Source organism: Hemicordylus capensis, chromosome 2 (genome assembly GCF_027244095.1).
Source record: "Hemicordylus capensis ecotype Gifberg chromosome 2, rHemCap1.1.pri, whole genome shotgun sequence".
NCBI lineage: Eukaryota > Metazoa > Chordata > Lepidosauria > Squamata > Cordylidae > Hemicordylus > Hemicordylus capensis.
Window position 1 is genome coordinate 212,418,585 of NC_069658.1, and position 20,245 is coordinate 212,438,829.

At 51.7% G+C, this 20,245-nt stretch overlaps 1 protein-coding gene and 1 non-coding gene across 8 annotated transcripts in view; both read right to left on the reverse strand.

Annotated features, from left to right (window-relative positions):
• Positions 1-1,652: 1,652 nt before the first annotated feature.
• The window catches only part of NFIC (nuclear factor I C), a 110,445-nt gene continuing 91,852 nt past the window's right edge, over positions 1,653-20,245 (reverse strand). The window contains exons 7-11 of one of the 7 annotated variants that reach the window (XM_053296088.1): positions 19,794-19,922; positions 17,928-18,112; positions 15,864-16,020; positions 14,066-14,148; positions 1,653-5,816 (exon numbers count right to left, since the gene is read on the reverse strand). In XM_053296088.1, the coding sequence (XP_053152063.1) occupies positions 5,799-5,816; positions 14,066-14,148; positions 15,864-16,020; positions 17,928-18,112; positions 19,794-19,922 (572 nt within the window). In that variant the 3' untranslated portion in view covers positions 1,653-5,798. Of the gene's footprint in view, positions 5,817-10,465; positions 11,008-12,369; positions 12,783-14,065; positions 14,149-15,863; positions 16,021-17,927; positions 18,113-19,793; positions 19,923-20,245 lie in introns of those variants that run through there. The other 6 variants (XM_053296089.1, XM_053296087.1, XM_053296085.1 and 3 more) reach the window with 6 other exon arrangements.
• TRNAA-GGC (transfer RNA alanine (anticodon GGC)) lies at positions 11,428-11,496 on the reverse strand. Its single transcript has one exon. It is a non-coding gene; the product is annotated as a tRNA-Ala (tRNA).

Below are 20,245 nucleotides of genomic sequence, written 5' to 3' on the forward strand. Positions count from 1 at the left end.
TAAAAACCAATCACTTTGTTTCAAGCTGAACGTTTTGGGCATGGAGCAACCTCCATAATTAATGGGGGGGAGGGCAGGAGTAGAGGTGAAAGCCCCTGATGAGTAGGGGGGTGATGAGCCAGCCCCACCAATTTCGGCCATTGATACCACCTCAGGGGATGAATGCTCTTTTGTAGTGATTTCCGGCAATGTCTACCCCTCTAGAGATGGAAAATAGGTGATAGCCTGGTTGCACTTACAGCATTCTCTGTTAATCACTCCGAATTCTTAATCCCTACCCCCAAACAGGGTAAAATTGCCGTCATTTTTTCACAGGAGAAAGGGCTAGGGTCAGAGTTAGGGTAACAATGAACAAATTGCTGTCCTCTCTCCATGGAGTGAACTTTGGAGGGCATTCCTGCCCGTTTTCATCCCTCTGACTCCATCGATAACATTTTGTGTAATTTTTGTGTTTTTAAAACTTTTCAAAGCTTTTAAAACACCATTGCCCATGAGGCCGCTGCAGGCCTGGTGGTCAGGACCATAACAGCGCACTCACACACTGAAAGCTGGTGGTCTTGCAATGCTTTCGCCTCTGTTCCATCTCTAGGGCTGCAGAACTTGTCAAAAATCACAAGGAGCGTGCATACCACCTGCAGGCTCATGTACGGCCCATATTTACCCAAATAGTAGATGCCCCTGAATCTAAGACTCTCCCCTTAAAATATATGGGTCAAATCTAGATTATAATATTTACCCAGAAAGAAGAGGACCATAAATTTAAGATAACCACCCACCTAATTTGTTAGGCATTTCCCAAGAACCTGGGGGGAAAACCTAGTCTTGGATTCAGGTAAATACAATACGAAATGGCCCCTTGATCTCTTGGGGAGACCACCAGCTCAAGCAAGTTTTGAACTGGCCCAGCTGGTAGCAATGGAGAATTGGGTTGAAGGTGATTTGGGACAGCATTTCTCACATCGGACTTGTGTTCTTTTGTCCCATTCTGGTCTGTGCTCAAACAAGTCCACCAGGTTGGGGAGGGGGGCGGAAGACCACGAAAACCTGCCGGACCTGCTGAAACAGAGGCAGCGGCGAGGCGAGCCTATCCACGCCACGCCACGCCACGCCACACCACGCCCCAGCCAAGCTGCTTTCGGCCCTCTCTCCCCAACCGATTGTGGCATTCCGTGCAAGGAACTCTGAGAAAACACTCTAAAGGCTATGAGCCGTAAGATCCCCCTGCCTTCTTGCCCTCCCCAGGGCCCCAGGAGTGAGTGTGCGTCTTGAGTGGGGAAGTTATGATATCTAAAATGGGTCATCCATTGTGAAAGCGCACTAAGCAAGAACAGAGATGGAGCAGATATCAAAACGCCCCCTTTACCCCCCTCCCTTTGCACAAATCCCCACTAAAGAGCTTCCAAATTTAAAATCAAAATTAAGATTTTTTTAAATTAAAAAAAACCCCTCCCTTCCGTTCCCTCATTGCAGCCTGCCCTGTCCCTGTGCACCACCCCATAACGCTGAGTAGAAATCATCATCATCATCAGAATGGCCATATGCCCGCCCACCCCTATACCTCCCCCACACCCCAGCCCCCTTCCCCCCTTCCTTTTCTCTCCCCCCGCCACACACGCGTCATAAGCATGCAGAAACACCTGTGCAGTGATCTCGTTAGAGTTAATGCGTATTTTTGTAGAAGGCAAGGCACATTATGTGGTATAAAATGTACTTTCTTTTTTTTTCTTTTCACGTGCAAATTAGGAAACTGTGGATATTTTATTTTTCTTTCATTCCCCGTTGTAGAGGCAGACAGAAGGGGAAAAGGGAGAGGGAGGGGGAATAGAGCCTTTATGTATACTTGCCATGCACATTCTCAGCCAGCTGATTGGTTGAGCTAGGTCACATGAGTTCCTGTTTCAAAGCACCATGCAAATCTATATTTTTTTTTTGTAAGGGTTAATTTTTTTTGTTTTGTTTGTTTTTCTCCATAAACATTTCCTCTCCACCGATTGCGGATATATATATATCTATATATATATATCTATTTATATTTTAAAATATTCACTTTTTTTTTAATTTCCTGGGTCAAGCTCCTACAGGAAGCGTCTTATTACCCCTGTGGTACAGCCCCAGCATGGAGATAGCCCAGGGTTTGGGGAGGGGGACATTTTCTCTCTCCTAACCCAATTCCCACCCAACCCAGCCCCTGCTGAACTTGGCATCAACGTTTCTCATCAAGAAGGTGCAGAGATGTAAACAAAAGCCACTGGAAACCCTCGCGCCCCCAATGATGCCAAATTTGGGGCGGGAGAGCTTTTCTTTTTGGGACAAAGTCTTTCCCATACATATATACTAGCTTGGCCTGGTTGGGAAGGACAGAGCGGGGAGGAAGATTTTGCATATGGAAACGCAAGCCCCAGGGGAATCCCAGGAAGGCCGAAGCACCGGAGACAAAAGCAGCTGAGGTGTCCCAAGTTGCCCGGAGGGTGGGGGGAAGGGGGCACGGTGGCGAGGAGCTTGGCAGGAGCTTTTAGACTGCAAAGGTGTATTGAAGATGGAAGGCTCTGGAATGGGGAGAGAGGAGCGTCCAAAAACTGGAGGGCCCACCTGGCCAAGGCTACTGGAGACGCCTCCTCTTTGCAAGAGCGACCTCCGTCCTGGTCTCCAGCAGGTGGAGCGAGGATCCGGGGCAAAGCTGCTCTGCACACAGTGGGGGTCTCAATGGAGAGGTCCACCCCTTGCTGAAAACTCATCCATGCGCTGGAAAACTTGTCAGCTCTCAGGAAGCGGCAGGAAGATCTGGAGCGCCACAAGCCAGTTTTGGGCAGCGGGAGAATCGGCCCGCGAAGCCAACATGGAACGGGATCTCTGTGCTAGGAGGTGGAAGCGGATTCAGGAGCAGCAGCTGGATCTGCTGCAAAGCCTGGAACCAGCTGGAGACGAGAGGCGGATCCGCTTCTGGACCTCGGCAGGAGGGTGAACTAGAAGCCCGTCCAAGGTCCCTTCCAACGCCAACATTCAGCAATTCTACCTCACCTCTGAAGCCAGAGAAAAGGAACAAGTGTGGACATCTCAGTTCTCTTGTCCTTCCATTTTTGCCAGGATGTGAACGGAATTCTTCTGGATGGGATGGAATACTGTAAAGCTTGGCAACTGCCATGACTTCCTTCTGCCCCCCCCACCAAAAATAAAAATAAAGAAACTTGGGAACTGTAGTTTGGTAAAGGTGCCGGGAATTCTGTGGGAGACCTCTGACTCACCTCACAGAACCACAGCTCCCAGGGGGAGAAGGAACCACAAACACACCCTCAGAGAGGTTAACGTGGCTCTCGCGGCGGTGCAGGAGGTAGAAGTTCGCCATTGCGTAGCCTAGGCCAGTGGGTGGCTTCGGTAGCCTGCAGGAGGAAGAAGTTGCTTGTGGACTCCAGAACTGTGTGTTTCCTGAGGAAGGCTCCCGGCCACAACTCCGTGCAGTCTGCTTGGCCTCTCGAGACGGCTTGTTCACTGGGCCACAATTCCAGAGCAGGTCCCGAAGCCATTTCCCTCCTGATGCTTTGGCACAAGGGGAGAGAAACCATCCACGGGTCTCGGGGTCGCAGCTCTTGGTGCCTGCCCTTGCAGAGGAAGAGCCTTCAGCCTCCAGCCTGCGGTGAACCGCCACCCGTCGAGCCCTCACAGAGGACTTCCATCCAAGGCGTCCTGACGTCAGTGGGTGTCCAGTCAGTGATGCTTAAAGCGTCGCCGCTTTCTTGGAGGATGGGAAGGGGGTGCAATTGGTGATGTGGTTGAAGCTCCATTGTTCAGCCTGGCCGGACCCTGCCCTGCATGGGCACAGCTCTCCGCAATCCAGCCAGGAGGACTGGAGCAATATATTGTAGGCACTTGAAGCAACCCAAGATGGCTCTGAGGGTCCACTCTGGGGCTTGCGGGAGGGGGGCAGGAGAGGATAGAGTTCTAGGGGAAGGGGGCAACCATAGAAAAGGCCTACCATTGCTTCCCTCCCCCCCCCCGCAAATATAGCTTGAACTATTCCTCCCCCTCCTCCGCAAAGACTCGTGTTTAAGGCCCTACCCTTCCACCACCCTGTCCCTGTGGGGAGATGGTCTTCGCGACCCCACTCCTCACCAAAATTTCAAAAACAAAACAAAACCCAAACCACGATGGGAAACCCACCGCAGTTCTCTTTTTCTTGCTCCCTTCCTCTTCAAAGTGCATTTCCTACAAATAAAAAATAATGTGCAATCCATACTGGAAATCATTCGCCACCCTCTTATAGCTGGTTGCCTACGGCGTGCATAGCTCTTTGTACAGAAGGTTTGAGGAGCAGGGGAAAGTGGGGGCTCACCAACCCGAGGCCCAACTTGAACCCTTCCCTGCCGCCCAGAGCCGCCCCCCCCCCCAGCTGGCCCCACACCAACCGCCTGCATTTTGACGAGAAGGAGTCGGAAGCTCGGGAGGGGAAGCTTTTGGGAAGGCCAAAGGGATGCGGACGCCACGTGGCCCACCCTGAAGAAGATTCCCTCCCCTGCAAGAGAGCAAGCCAACAGACTCTATACAAGCCTGGGCTGGGTGGGGACGGCCCAGATGTTGCCCCAGGTCCAACTTTAAGGCAAAGGTTAAAGACAGACCTCTGGTCATGGAGAGATATTGGATGTGCTGGATAACGCAGCAGTGTAGCACATGGGATTCACAAGATTACCCTTTAAGGTTTGTCCCCTCCCCGTCGCCCCTCCGTTCCATGCCAATCCGGTAAAATATGCTCATTTTCAACATTCACAGCCAAGTCTTAACGCCTTCCCCCCCCGACCACCACCCTGCCAACATTGCGGTTCACCCGGCCCAAGATTGCACAGATCCAAGAAACCATTTCCGTGACTTGAAGCTGGCTCCATCTCCCACCATGCTGGCCTCTGCTGGGCCAACCCGTCTTCTGCCCCCACCCACCCCACCACCTCCACCATCAACCCTTCCCAAAGATCGCGTCTTTGGAGACAAAAGTGCAAAGCATTCTGGGACAAGAGTACAAAAGCAAGCCACATCCCCTCTCCATCTTTGCTAACCCTCTGTCAGTCAGCGGCAGGGCCCTGCAAACCCCATCTGAAAGCAAAAGCATAGAATTTTTTTGTCCCCAGGGGACGCAAAGACAGGTTAAAAGGCGACACTCATTTCTCCCTCCGAAGAAGGAATTGGCTAGCTCCCAGATCTAAAGATAGGCCCGCGCTAAACCTCTGGACCCATCTTGGCGTTCCATACCCGCAGTCTCTTGGTCGCACTGCCAACATCCCTCAGGAAGCGAGGGGAGGAAGTTCCATGTAGAAAAAAAGGAGGGCGGGTCTGCAGCACGCCCCAAGTTAATTTGTTCTTCTTTTTTCCCCACTCTCTCCACTCACAAGAGGTGGAAAAATAATCAGAAACTTTTGCATATACATCCCTTTCGAGAACATGACAGGCAGGGTGCTGGCGGGTGCAGGGTGGCGATGGTGTGGGGGTGGCCTGCCCTCCACCGACAGCCGCGTAGTGTTTCCAGCCGAAGACCCCGTCCGACGGCTGCCTGCCCGGGATTGCTCGGTTGGGGAGTCGGTTGTTGGTGAGGGTGCGTGGGGGGTGCGTTGCATTTAACTTTTTTCCCAAGAAGTTTGAACCTTTCCCCCCTTTCCTTCCTTCCAAGGTGTCTCTCGATGTTGCCTTAAGTCTCACTCTCTCTCACTTCATGCCGTCACCAGGGTTTGGGCCAGGGGGAAGGGGCTGCACCGCTCTCCTTGAAGGAAGCCCAAAGCCCAGGGGGAAGGGAAGATGAAGGTCCAAGAAAGCTGCAACTACCCTAGATACCAGGACTGGCAGGGAGAAGAAACAAAGAATTACTCCACGTGAAGTGACCTGGCTCCCTCTTGCTCCCCTGCAGCTACTCAAAAGGCCCTGTAATTTGGATGGGGGGTTAGCATCCAGATTGTTATCTTTGCAGAGTAACAATTCCCTCCTTTGCAGGAAATAATTGCCTTTGGTGGCAATGCTGAAATTTGTAAGCTCTTGGCTTGGGATAAGGCCCATAATGTTCCCCCACGTTACGAGGCAAGCACACTTCCCAATCAAGTTATTTCCCAGCTTGGATAATAAACTGAGCTTCTTTGCCTCCATGCCTGGCACCCTTGTATGCTGCAATAGCAGCTTTTCAAGCATGAGGGGCCATGGGAATTGTCATTTCCCAGGGTGCGTGAATCCTTATGGGCATCGGGTGCTCTGGGGACTTACATTTCCCAGGGCTCCTGGCAGGGGCGTAACGAGGCTGGAGTGGGCCCAGAGACAAAATTTTAAAATGGGTCCCTCGCTGATGCACACACACTCACTTCACATGTGACTTGCCTCTGGGGGGGCCCTCGAGGCATGGGGGCCCCCAGGCAGCCGCCTCCCCTTGCCTAATGGTAGTTACGCCCCTGGCTCCTGGTGCTGCTGAGCACGTATCATGAGAAAAGAGGCAGACATTTGGAGTCTGTCCTGCTCCTAGTGATGGCATTGAGAGAGCAACAGGATCCAAATTTCAGAGCCGGGCTTGGAATAAGCCAAGCTATTTACCAATTGGTGGCGGGGGGGGGGGGGAGGGGAATAGCTCATATTGCCTAACTTAATTCCAAATCAATGGGTTTGCCCGTTACTACTTGTCCTGCTGGATCAGACCACAGCCCATCTAATTCCAGTGAACTACATCCAGGGGTGGGTACAAGCAAGCAAACTCATTCTTTGTCCCCATCAACCAGCATTCAAAGGTAGACTACCTGTGAACATGGAGGTTCCATATAGCTATCAATGGTCATCACCAAATTCCTTGAATCTGTCTCGCCCTTTCCCAAAGTCATCTAAGCTAACGACCATTGTCATGTCTTGTGGTAGAAAGTTCCACAGATTAATCTGGACTGTCAATGACCTTGTAACTTCCAGCTCAGGAGGTCATTGCCAAAACCCTTATTTAGCAAACTCTGGCTTGTGGCATCTTAGCACGCATTGCTTGTGCACTTTCCAGCATAACTTTGCAACCATAAAAGGACTAGAGATGTAGTCTTTTTTTTTTTTTTAAATGAAATTCTCAAGAACCAGATCTCTGAGATTCTTAGGAACTAGATTTCTGTGGCCCACATTGTGCCTCTCCGGAATCCTTCCCTAATACCTGGAAGACCACAAGGTCACCCAGTAAACATTGTGGCCAAAGTGGGATTTGAACTCAGGTCTCTCCAGTCCACTAACCACTACACTGCACTGCTTTCAGACCAGTGTGCAATTTGGGCTACAGCAAAGCTCCAAGGGGAATGAATTCTGTAGATCGTAATGTCATAAGTTGAATGTTTAATTGGTTTTATTCTGTTTCTCTAGTTTTGATTTTAATTGTTAACTGGTTTTTATGGTTTTTATGCTGTTGTAAACCGCCCTGAGCCATTTTGGAAGGGCAGTATAACAAGCGAATCAAGAAATAAATAATAAAAATAAGTGAGGCCCATCTTCTTTATAATCTTTGGACAGCAGTTTGCCAATTAAACACTCCACAAACTTGGAGGTTTTTGCTTACGGGAGACATTTGAATGATTTTTCAAAGGATGCCAAGAGAAAGGAACAAAATGTCTTGGTGGGGGCAGCAGTGGGAGAGGTCCCAAATAGCTTGGAAAAGATAACGTAAGAACCGTTCTTGTCCTTCTCAGCCGCCCCCCCCCCCCTCACTCCAATGCATTTCCTCGGCCTCTTCTGAGGTGGAGAACACAAAAGCCTTCATTTGCCGTTCTGATTCACCAAACCATGCCCTGTAATTTGCTGGTGTGTTTGGGGAGATCAGAGAGGTCACCAAAACGGAGACCGCCCAAAGGCGAAGCTACCCGCAGAAACCGCACCGAGGGTGTGGAGACTTGTTGGCTGCACTCTAGTGTAGCCTGAGGAACATGGCCAGAGAAAGGAAAAGAAGGTAGGGGTGTGTGTGTGTGTGTGTATCTGCCTGGAGCTCAAGAAGCGTCACCTCCTGCCTCAGACTTGAGCTCTGTATAGCCCAGCATCTTGTTCCAACAGTGGCAAGTTCTCAAAAAGGAAAGGAAAGGTTGTGCCGGCAAGTCGGGGTCGACTCGTGGTGACCACAGAGCCCTGTGGTTTTCTTGGTAGAATACAGGAGGGGTTTACCATTGCCTCCTCCCACACAGTATGAGATGATGCCTTTTGTCGTTGTCACTGAAGTGAGCACCCGTTCCCAAGCGGGGTGTAAATGGAAGAGCCCTTCCCAATGGTTTGTCCCCAGCAAAGCCCTTCTCTAAGGGTATGTCCCCAGTGGGGTTCGCCTGGCTACATCACTTGGTTCTTTTAGGCAAAGACCTTTTGTTCACATAGGCCTTTCACATTTTGATTTTTAAATTTGATTTTTAAACTGATTTTTAAAGCATTTTAAAATGGCTTTGTATTCTCTTTTGTATTTTCTTCCCCCCCCCCCTTTTGGTCTGTTATGATTTAATGTTTTGTGTGTTTTTATCTGATGTTCAGGGGCGCACTGCGGTGATTTTCGCACCCAGACCAGCCCTTCTGCGAGGCCTCCCCCCCGCTGCGAGGCCCCCCCAAACTTTTTCTGTGGCGAACCTGTGTAGTTTGTTTTTTTAATCAAAGCTGCTGCGTGGCCGAGGGGTGGCTGCCGTGGGGCGAGGGGGGTTAGCCGAGCAGTTGACCTCCTCCCCCCCCCCACCCTGCGATGGCAGGGGGAGCAACTGTTGGGCACATCCCCTCGGCCCAGCGGCTGCAGAGAACTGCAAGGCGCGCCTGCGCAGTTCAGAGGAAGATCGTTGCAAGCCTGCGAGGTCGCAGCTCACTACAGCCGCTGAGCCGGGAGGACATGCCCAGCGGTTGCTCCCCACCACCACCGCCGGGGAGAAGAGGAGGCCAACTGCTTGGCTACCTGCCCCACCCCACCCCGGCAGCCACCCCTTGGCCGCACGGTGGCTCTGATTTTAAAAAGAAGACACGTAGGTTTGCCGCAACAGGCAGGGGCCCCAAGGCCTAGGGGTTAGAGCGCCTCTGCTCATGTTTTAATGTTGTGTTGTGAGTTGCCCAGAGAACAATTTATTATGGGGCAGCTAACAAATGATGTTTAGTTTAATTAATTATTAGTTAGTTAAATCTGTATACCGCCTTTCATTAAAATTATATTTATTAATCATTATTAATTATTATCCAGAGTGGTCATTAGGAACATAGGAACATAGGAAACTGCCATATACTGAGTCAGACCATTGGTCTATCTAGCTCAGTATTGTTTTCACAGACTGGCAGCGGCTTCTCCAAGGTTGCAGGCAGGAATCTCTCACAGCCCTGCCTTGGAGATGCTGCCAGGGAGGAAACTTGGAACCTTCTGCTCTTCTCAGTGCAGCTCCATCCCCTAAGAAGGGGAATCTCTTCCAGTGCTCACGCATCAAGTCTCCCATTCATATGCAAACAGGGGAGACCCTGCTTAGCTATGGGGACAAGTCATGCTTGCTACCACCAGACCAGCTCTCCTCTCCTTCAATTCTCAGGGCCAGCTCTACCAGCCATGCTGGGATCAGTCCCAATCCCAGCGCTCCTCAACCGGGTAGCCCAGGTTTTGTACCCGGGCTAAGAGAGCACATGCATGCCCTGCTACCCCACGCCCTGGTCGTGTGGAGGGCCAAGCTGCTGGTAGCCATTTTAACCATAGAGGCCTGGGGGAGGAGCAACGCAGCCTCAGGGATTACTACAACACACCAGGCTAGCAGTACAGTGCCTTGTGGGATTCCTGGCATCCAGGCATCCTTCCCACTGCCTCTCTCTTGCCGCAGTGGTGGCCGTGTAGGAGTGCAGTGCGGCAAACGAGCGAGGCAGTGGCGGTGGTCATGTGGGGGAAGGCAGGACCAATCCTGCCTTGCCCCCCACAGTCCTCCCCAGCCGCAGGAAAAATGCTCACGAGAACAACCTCAGAGAGAGTTTTGCTCAGAACACGAATGTTCCATTTCACGGTTGTCTCATAGCTATGGAATCAGCTGTTTGTTCCTCCTTTAGGTAGTAGGAAAAGCCCCACCAGCCCAGACCAGAAGCCTATCCATGGGCTTTGGAATGCGCTCCCTAGTGAAATAAGAGCCTCCCCATCTCTGACAATTCTTTAAAAAGTCTTTAAAGACGCACCTGTTCACCCAGGCTTTTAACTGATACTGTTTTGATTTTTTTTTAATGTTGTTTTAGAATATTGTTTTAAAATTTTTAAATTGTCATATTTTAAATTTCTTGTTTTTGTTTTTAACTCATGTTTTAATGTTGTTTTTATTTTGTTGTAAACCGCCCAGAGACGTAAGTTTGGGGCGGTATAAAAATATGTTAAATACATAAAATAAATAATAAAATAAAATATCTAGCCCAGCACCCTGCTTCCAACTGCAGTCAATCAGATGCCTCTGGAAAGCCCACAAGCCGGGTGCAAAGAGAACACCCCCCCCCCCAATCCCTTCCCCTTGGTCAGTCCTGTTCCATTTCCGCACTGCTGCTGCCTTTCGGAAATGCGTTCCTGCTTCGTTCCATTTCACCGGCTTTTTTGCTGAGGCAAAGCCCAGACAGGAAGCTTTGACGTTCTTCCTGTTCGGGAAGGACCTAACGCATCCCTGGCCGGACGGGGTCAGCCCAGGGCTGGGGAACGCCACGTCTTTGCAAGGCTGGTGTCCAACTTGTGGGCACAGGGGGCAAAGGTGCGTGCCAGCTCCCCGATCCCCAGCATTATCACTGGTAACGTCTGAGAGCCTGCTCCTCGCTAGCTAAGGTTCTCCCGGTTGCACCCAGCCCGGAGCAGGGGGCCAATGGCATCAATATGGAGAAGCTGTACACGTCAAAACCAGACCGCGGGAGCTACCGAGAGCACTGCAAATAATTCATGACGGTGAATCGGAGCTTCTCGGCCTCCCCCCAGCTTCCGGGCAGTCAGGCAGGACTTCAAACGATGCTTCGGCTACGGCTTCCTCAGCAGGGTGGTGCAGCAGGGGAGCCCAGGAGCTCAGGCTGAGGTCTTTACTAATGCAACAAGAGCAAGGCAGGGGGGAGAATGTGAACATGCCAGGCGGGGGTCGCAAATTTTGCACGCGGGACACGTACTACTCAGGGAGGTGGGAGGGCAGACAAGCTTCGTGGACGGTCGCGAGGGTAAGCCCTGATGCTATGAAGCTGCCTTCTCCTGAGTCGGGCCAACTAGCTCAGAGCTGTCTACTCTGACCGGCAGCAGGCTCTCCAGGGCTTCAAGGACAGAAACTTCTTTCCCAGCCCTACCCGGAGATGCCGGGGTCAAATCTGCAATCTTCTGCATGCAAAGCAGGCATTCTCCCACTGAATTGTGGCCTCCTACTGAATCAGACCCCTGGTCCATCTCGCAGAGAACTGTCTACTCTGACCGGCAGCAGCTCTCCAAGGCTTCAGGTGTTTCCCAGTCCAACCTGGAGATGCTGCCAGGGATTGAACCAGGGACCTTCTGCATGCCAAGCAGACGCTCTTCCACTGAGCTACGGCCTGTCTTTTGTTGCTGGTGTACCAGGGCCCATAAAGGTTGGTGGGCCTATAAGGTACATAAATTGCCTGCTTATTTGTTCCGTCCATGCTCCAGCAGCTTCCTTCCCTCTTTGAACTCAAGGTGGGTCCCTCTTGGCATTGAGCCTGGAATGGAAACTGGGACTTTTCAGTGAGGTCATTTCCCGTTTGGCCGCTAACCAGACCTGCCGAGACGCCGACGCCGACGCCCCCAGCCCTGCTGTTTCGTCTCCAGCAGGTGGCAGCACAGGCCTCTCCTAGCGCTGCCCCTTGGCTACGCATTTTGTTTTTGGGTGGGTCCGAGGGTTTGCCCGGGATGTCACAATATGCCGCAGTTCCCAGAAGCAGTGGGGAAAAGCACAGAGAGACCAGATTTCCAAGAACCCCAGCTTCCATTTAAAACACGTAGCAGGTTGCTAGTCCTTATGGTGGAGCAGCCATGCTTGAAGTTATGTGGGCAATGCCATCTGGTGGCTCAGGGGCTAAGAATGAATTAGAACGTAAGAAAAAGCCCCGCTGGATCAGGCCAAAGGTCCGTCTAATCCAGCATCCTGCTCCACACAGCGGCATCTGGGAATCCTGCAAGTGGAAGAGGGCAATGCCCCCCTCCACTCATGTTCCCTAGCACCTGGTGTTCAGGGGAAGCCCCATCCCACCCCGGCCCTCTGGTCTTGAAGGGAATATACAGCTATCCAAGCTAGTAGCCATTAATAGCCCTATCCTCCAGGAACGTGCCTAAATGGATGAGCCGGTTCTAAACGGTTCTAATATCATAAGGGAGGGAGAAAAAAGTCTCCAGCAATTGAAGGTAGTGGGTTCAATGTCCCACAAAGCTCACCCCTGCACTCCCAGAATAATTCATGCAACACGAAGCACTTTGCATAATGTATTCAGGGCTAAGTCAAAAACTCTTTATGCAGAAATTTTACTTAGAACTTGAGGAAATTGGGGGTGGGTAGGGTACAGCCACAAGCTGAAAAGTACCAAAGACAACCACCCCCTTTTTTTAAACACTTCCTAGTCCTCCTGGAAAATCCCAAAATGGTCCCCTAACTGGCTGCCTGCAGGGCCCAGAATTCAGCTTCACGACAAACTTTGTTTTCAGTTATAAACCGGAAGTTCCTAGATGTCATGGCTGTGGTGGAATGGGGTGTGGAATTGAAGAAGATTCCCAGGAGGGTCCAGCGCTTCTCCAGATAGAAAGGCTGGGAAAGACCCCATTCTGGGATACTGGGGAGCTGCTGCCAGTCTGTGTTGACAGCACAGGGCTAAAGGGACCAAGGGTCAGACTCAGTAGGCAGCAGCTTAATCTATTCATAGGGAAACCCAACCTGCACTCAGCTCAGTGGGTCACACAGTTTGCAGGGCTGCTTGGCCGACACACAGAGAACTCAATAAAAATAAAACGTCCCCAGCTCCTCCTCCTCCTCGCAGTCCAGCAGAAGGTTCCTCAGTTAATAACATGAACTCCATACCAGTCCTTAAGGTTATTTGGAGATGGGTGTGGTGTTGTTGTTGTTGTTGTTGACATGCAAGGCAGGAGGAGAAACACCCTCTGCTACCCAGAAGCCTTTGCTGCACACCTTAAACCAGAGCTGCACCGAACGGCCAGTGCCAGGTGCCAATGGCGCCGGGAGGGGAAGGAAGAGGAATTCTGTTGGCTGGCAGCCATCACATTTAGCATGCCAGCCAATCATATCTGAAGAGGCAGCCAAGCTGAGCTGGCCAAGCAGGGAGGAAAGGGAGGGAGAGAGATTGGTGGGGGGTGGGGGGGAGTGGATGTTCAGCCTCCAAATGTGCTTCCTGCCAAAAGGTTTTTCCCCCCTTCATTCCTTTCAAGCGGGTGCTTTTTTCTTTCTTTCTTTTTTAAAAAAAAAAACCTGAGCTCTCCCCAGGGTGCTGGGAAGGTGCCAGCCAGGATCCTGGCAGGAGCTGCAGAGGAGAAGCCAGAGACACGGAGAATCAGAGCCAAGATACGGAAAAACGGAATCCAGGATGCGAGGAATCCAAGAAGGATCCAAGAAGAAGAGAGTCTGAAAGAGAGCTAGGCACAAACCTCCATGATCAGAGGCAGTCTACCTGAGTCTGAAAGATACCAGGGAACAGAGCAAGGAAGGGCTGTTGCTTTCATGCCCTTCTTGTGGGCCTCCTGAAAGCATCCGGTTGGTCCCCATCGGAGACAGATATTCTGGTCTTGACAGACCTACTAGTACTACGGATGCAGACATGCGGTCTCACCCAGCCAAACAAACTCTTCTACAGCTTAAGTCAATCCACCGTGTCTTATCAGAGGCTCAGCAGCAGCCAATAGCTCAATGGAACCTCCATGTGCAGGCACCATCTACCTCTGAATACCAGATGACTGGGGACAAAGAACGGGAGAGGGGCTGTGGCCTCCCTGCCCTGCCAGGGGGCTTTCCTAGAAGCATCTGGCTGTGCCCCCTCGGGGACAGATAAGCCAGACCAGAGAGGCATCTCGTCCAATCCTGAAAGGTGTGGCAGGATCCTGCACCCACCCGCTGTCTCCCCAAAGGCCTCCCACTCGACTCACCTGCGTCTGATAGATGCTGCCGGGATCCCGTGGTCCTAGTCCCACGAAGCGGTTCGTAGGGGGTGTGCCGGGGGCGGAGTAGGCTGGGGGGGGGGGAGGAGAAAAGGAAGGAAAAGGGGGGGGAACCCCACTGTTTTTCAAAAACTCAATTAAAAATTATTATTACGATGGATATTATTCATCGATCACTTTTCAGCAACCAAGTTCTAAGCATGGCTGGCACAGCAGAAAGGAAGGCGGAGAGGATGCCAAGCCCCGAAGGGCTTACAATCTAAACTGGATCCCGGCAGTTCCAGTTGGAGGGACTTCAGGTCACCAGATTGGAAGGGAACCGGCCAGAGAGACCCCAGTCCACACCCCCACAGACTATAACGCAGGAAGTTCGCCTAAATCCACATCCAGTGTTGTCAGTGTCCGCAGGACGTCCCAGCCCCCCTTGGGGAGCATGCCCCATTGAATTCAATGGGAACTGGCTCTTTCTGGGGGGCAGGGGCAACTGACCCCTGAGCAGTCCACCTTTGATTCACTGCTGCACCGACCCCAAATCGCAGCGCTCCCTGGTGAAATAGGTCTTTCTTCTTTCTCCCCTTGTATTTTTTTTTTTAAAGAGTCTAAACTTTATCGACCTTGCACAGAGATGGGTGTGTGGGAGAGAAGGGGCAGGGTTTGACTCAGGAAGGCAAAGGAGGCCTAACCCTGCACAATGCAGAAGTCCAGCATTTCGTCAACAACTTGCCTGCAGGTATAGTCTGTGCAGACATGAGGACTAGAAACTTGCCTTGTGTGTTAAAGCAGATACTTCTCTAGAACACAACATCTGGTGCCCCAAACCGGTCAGGGGGCTGTCTGCCTAGATCCCAGCAACTCTGCCTATCCCACCCCACCCCATCCCGCCAACCCTTTAGAACCTGCCTCCCCCAAACACAGAATGATCACACACAATTTTGCAAATAGGGTTGACTTGCCCAAGGCTGGAGAGGGATTTGGGATCAAAAGGAAGGGAGCGACGCTAGGCCAGCCTCTCTCTTGCCACCCTGTTGCCCAACATCTCATATGCAAAAACGCAGAGGGTTGGGAGGAAGAGGAGATTCCTAAAGGGAGATGGGATGGACACCTCAGGAAAGAAGCTGCAGCAACCTCCACCCCCGAACACCGTTAGTTTAGGCTACTTGAAGAGGTGACCAGACACATTCACGGACGACAAGGAGGGTACGTGGCTATTTGCCGTGCTCTCTTAAATGGAACCTCCATGAGCAGGAGCAGTCTACCTCTGAATAAGAGATGCCAGGAGGCAATCAAGCTAGGGAAAGAGCTGTTGCCTTCATGCCCTGGGATTCTCAGAGACATTTGGAGGGCCGCTTTGAGAAACAGGATGCTGGACTGGACAGACCTTGGATCTGATCCAGCAGGGCTCTTAATCAGACCTAGGCTGAACCTCCACATTCAGAGGCAATATAGCTCTGAACACCAGCTGCTGGCAGGCAAACAACAGGAGAGAGCTGATGCCTTCCAAGTCTCACTTGTTGGCTTCCGGTAGGTCTCTGGCTGTCCCCTGTTGGAAGCAGGATGCTGGGCTAGACGAAACTTTGGTCTGATCTAGCAGGGCCCCTTCTTATCGCTCTCAGCGAGAGCGTCCCCTAAAGCTCTGCCCTCCCCCAAGGAAGGGTCTTCGGGCTAGAAAGGAGCTCAGACGTGGTCAAGGGTGGACCAGGGCAAGCATAAGGCAACTGGGCAAAATCAGGCCATTTGTGGGGGGGGGGCAGGGGTGTTGGGTGGGCGGGCAGGCTCGCTTGCTTACTGGGAGACGTCGGCGAGGTGGTCCCTCCCTCGGAAGTTGTCGTGGTGGATTTGGTGTCAGGTGAGATTGCCAGGCGGGGCATACCGGGGGGCGGCGGCGCCAACATCTGGGTGTGAAGGTAGTGCCCGGGTACCTTCACTTGACCACCTCCATTTAACTAGGGGACACAACACAAAAGACACACACACACACAGCAAGCCATTAGCACCGCCCGCAGGAGCCGCCTGCCCAACCGGGGGCACCTCCCCACCTCCCACAAAAAGAGACACAGGACGGTGGGCAGGCTTCCCTGCAAACCCCGGCCAGCTCAACTGCCTCTGAACATGGAGGTTCTATTCCGCACCCATAGCCGAGCGCCGTGGGCAGGCTGCACCGCTGATTGAATCCGTCTAATCCTCTCCACTTCAGCGGCACCTGTTTTAAGTAGCAACAGGCCCTTGCCTTTCACGAGAGTCCGGTTCCCCGCACTCTGTAACTATTGGAAAAGACTCCCCCCCCCCCCGGCACCCGCAGTGTTGGGAACGACCGGTCTCCAACCGTGGCATTTTCCTGCTCTGCCCCCGGGGTTGAACTAGAAGATCTCCGAGGTCCCTTCCAGCTCTAAGAATCGTGCCGCCTTCTCCATTCTCAATGTACGAAACTCGACTAACAGCCGATTCGCGCACAACACGGGAGTGGACCGGAGTAAGTGTCCATTTGTGGTGAACCAAAGAGCAGTCCACGTTGACCTTTGGCGGTGGGGGGAGCATCCAAATAAATAATCCAGTAAGAAACGGGAGGGTGAGTGCTAGTTTTCAAATATGGATCCCGCCCCCCACCCACCCACCCACAAGGAGCGAGAAAAGAACAACCTCGTCCGCCCCCCACCAGCTGCCCTGCAGGTAGCCGGGGCGTTACGTTGCCCTTTGAAGGGACCACCTACCGGGGTGGGCACCCGACTGAGGTGGAGAGAAGCCAACAGAGAAGCACACTGCACATCAAAGAGCAGAGGGCTGTGTTGGGCGGGCGGGGGGGGAGGCCCACGGGGGTCACGGCCGCGTGGGGCGGGCTCGATGAGGAGCCCCATGGAAATGCAGAGCATCAAAGGCCGAACACTTCCCCCTCTGGCCTCACACCTGCTCTTGCCCTGATGGCTAATCAAAAGCTCTTCTTGTGATCTTACAGCTCGGGAGGAGGGGAGAGGGAGTCACCACATTCGGTGCCACGTCGGGATGCGGCGAGGGGCCCCTCACTTCAAAGGCCTTCACAGTCATTGGAGGAGGAATTTCATGTCGCTGGCTATTCCTCGTGATGGCTGTGCGGAACCTCCATGTGCAGAGGCAGTCTAGCTCTGCATCTCACATGCCAGGGATACAACGACGACGACGACAAGGGAAGGGGGTTTGCCTCTGTGTCTCTGCAGCTGGGCTTCCCGGAGGCGTCTCTTTGGCCGCTGTGAGAAACAGGAGTCTGGGCTCTGTGGGCCCTATCCTGCAGGGGGCTGCATGCTGACAGGTTTGGGAGCACGGGGCTGGTCCCACGCTGCAAGTTCCCTCAGGATGCTTGAGGAGTGGTGTGGGGAGCTTCAGCCACGGGATGCCGAAATAGCCCCTCTCCATTTTAGCAATCATTGCCCAGGAGAGGCTATACCACATCATATTTCCGGAACCTGCGGTTTGGCTCTAAGACATGCCAGCTTCCTAGTCAGGAGTAACTTTCCAAGGGACACCTAAACCTGGCTGAGTTTGTTCATAGGAACATGCACCTCACGAACATGCCTGGAGCACGATCCACGCATAATGCAGACCAGTACCACCTGTGTTCTGAGGATCTATGGATTTTACAGCACACTGTTTTTAAAAATCACATTTTTTTAAAAAAGCAAGAGAACAAAGCAAGGTTCTAGTCCTCATGGCAGCAGAGAAAGGTACAAAAGTGGGAGGGATTTAGGGGAGCACTTTTGGGCATTTGGAAGAGCCATGCTGCTATTTCTCCCTACGTCCCCCCTTTGGGTTGTGCCCTGGGTGGGACCGAGACTGCCCACGAGGACAGGAAGAGGGAGGAGTAACCCCGGCGGCTCCTTACCGGTCCCGGCTGTTGATTGGACGGGTCACAGGCCAAGGAGACGAGATCTTTCAGAGGGTCCTGCGGGTTCAGATGAGGCGGGTACCTTATCGCTGTGTGAGGGAAGTAGGTGGAGGCCGTCTGGGGCAAAATCGAGGTGGTGGGGAAGTGCAGAGCAGAGGAAGGGTGGGGGCTTCGGGCGATACCTGCAGGGGGCAAGAGAGACAGAGAGGAGACCGGGCGGCTTTCGACGCCAGCACACAGCCAGGCCCTCCTGCTCCCGGGCACCTCTGAGGAGACCGCCAGGGGGGCAGCCCCACAGCCCTGGGTGGCCTGGCCTTCCTCCAGCCTCCTCTTCCTCCTCCTCTGGCTGGTGCATTGTCCTCTCCATCTCCTCCCACCTCTCTCTGGCATTCTTGGGCAAGTCAACCGACCCTATAGGCATCGCTCAGGCCCCACTCTTTTTCCTACCCTACCTACCTGATGGGAGGGAACAGGACCAAGAAACCATGGTTCCCAGAGCCCGGCAACAATCCCCAAATAGACCCCTACCCCCAACTTCTACCAAAACCTGACGCTTGTGGGCAAGACTGCTGATCTTGCTCTGGGTCCCCACAAACTCTCCAATGAAGTTCCTCATGCATTCCAAAAAAAGGCCAACTTTTGCAAAACCAGAAATTTCAAAATGCACATTTCTGGTTTTTTTTTTAAACTTAGGGTTTGTTTTTTTAAAACACTGCCTCTTGAAAACCAAATTCATTCCCAGCTTTAAGCCTTGTCAGTAGGGATGTGCAAATCGATTTGAATTTGAATTGATTCGACTCAAATTTGGGTGATTCAAATTCGAATCAAATCACCCATTAAAACGGCAATTCAATTCTAATCAAATTTTCAAAATTTGATTCAAATTCAATTTGGCACCTTTTAAGAACCACTTAGGCCCCTTGATTGTTAAAAAAGGTGCCAAATCAGGGTTAGAGCAATTCAAATTTGTTTCAAATTCAATTTTTGTAACAGATTCAAATTTTATTTGAATTCAAAATGAATTTTCAGAATTTGATTCAAATTTGAATCAAATCAAAAAAACTGTTTCATGCACATCTCTGTCCCTTTCAAGGTCATCGAGAAAGTCTGTCCATTTTAAAAACCCTGCTTTTGATGATTCAAACATTCAGACTCAGAGACTTGACTTTTTTGCAAGCAGTAGCTGAATGGACCCAAGAAATCAACTCTGCCATCATGGTTGAGTTCTCCTGTACTTAGAAACAAGCCCAATGCCATTTGGTCTGCAAACTGCCTGACATCGGCAACCACAGAGGGGGAAGACAGTAGTCTTGTATGAGGAGTTAGGGTGAAGACAGAAGCAATATAAAAAGAGAGCTCATGTGGGTCTATCAGCTGCCAAGTGACCACCATCTCCTCCCGGCTTCACCACTGAAATAACACATTCATACCAGCTAACTGAAATCTGGTTCAGCTGTCCTCCTTCCAGGCCTTAGAAGGTCTGCCTGCTTTCTTTTATTTATTTATTTTTAAGTGCAGCATCAACTTTCGTTATGAGTTCATTCATCACCATATTATTTTTTCCGAAAGAACCTTTAAAAAAATAACTTTTGGGATTTGGTAAGGAGGATACTCAATGACAGCACAAGCACTGGCCTGTCAGTGCTATGCACATCCTGCTTCTGCTTTGAACTTGCAGAACTGTTTCTCTCTGCTGGTCACAGCTCACTTCTGAAGAGGGCAGTTATATTTGGACTGAATGCAGCAAGGGTGCTTCCAGAGTTGCCCTGCTGCCTTCAAAACATTACATCTGTCTTCACCCAGAATCCTTTGATCCAGATGATGGTGGATGTCAGCAATGGCCCTCCCTGACAGCAGACCTACCACTGTGAACAGCGATGACCGGACGGTGATGCTGAGTGAAACTAGTCAGCCGAGGGGAAGTATCCTGCGGAGACGGGCTGTTGAAGGGGGACTTATCCATTTCCGTCTTTTTCACGGTTGGGGAGATTCCTGGGGGTGAGTCAAAAGAGAAGTGTCCATGTTAGGATGCCCGTGTGAGACCAATTAATTATCATGAACTATGATAATTTATACAGCACTGCGCACGTGTGGTTGTCAGCAGCAGCCTACCCTCTAGTTGCTCTATGGAACTGCCCCATGGAATTGCCCCATGTCAGCTGAGACCGCTGTGTTTTTTCAGGTCTAGGAACCCCACTCTTCAAACAGCCCTGTTTTGTTGTGGGGCCCCAACACTCCCCATCTGTAAACTGGGACCCATGTCCTCAAAATAATGAAAATGCAACCCAGCACATGTGTGTATGCCTGTTCGGAGG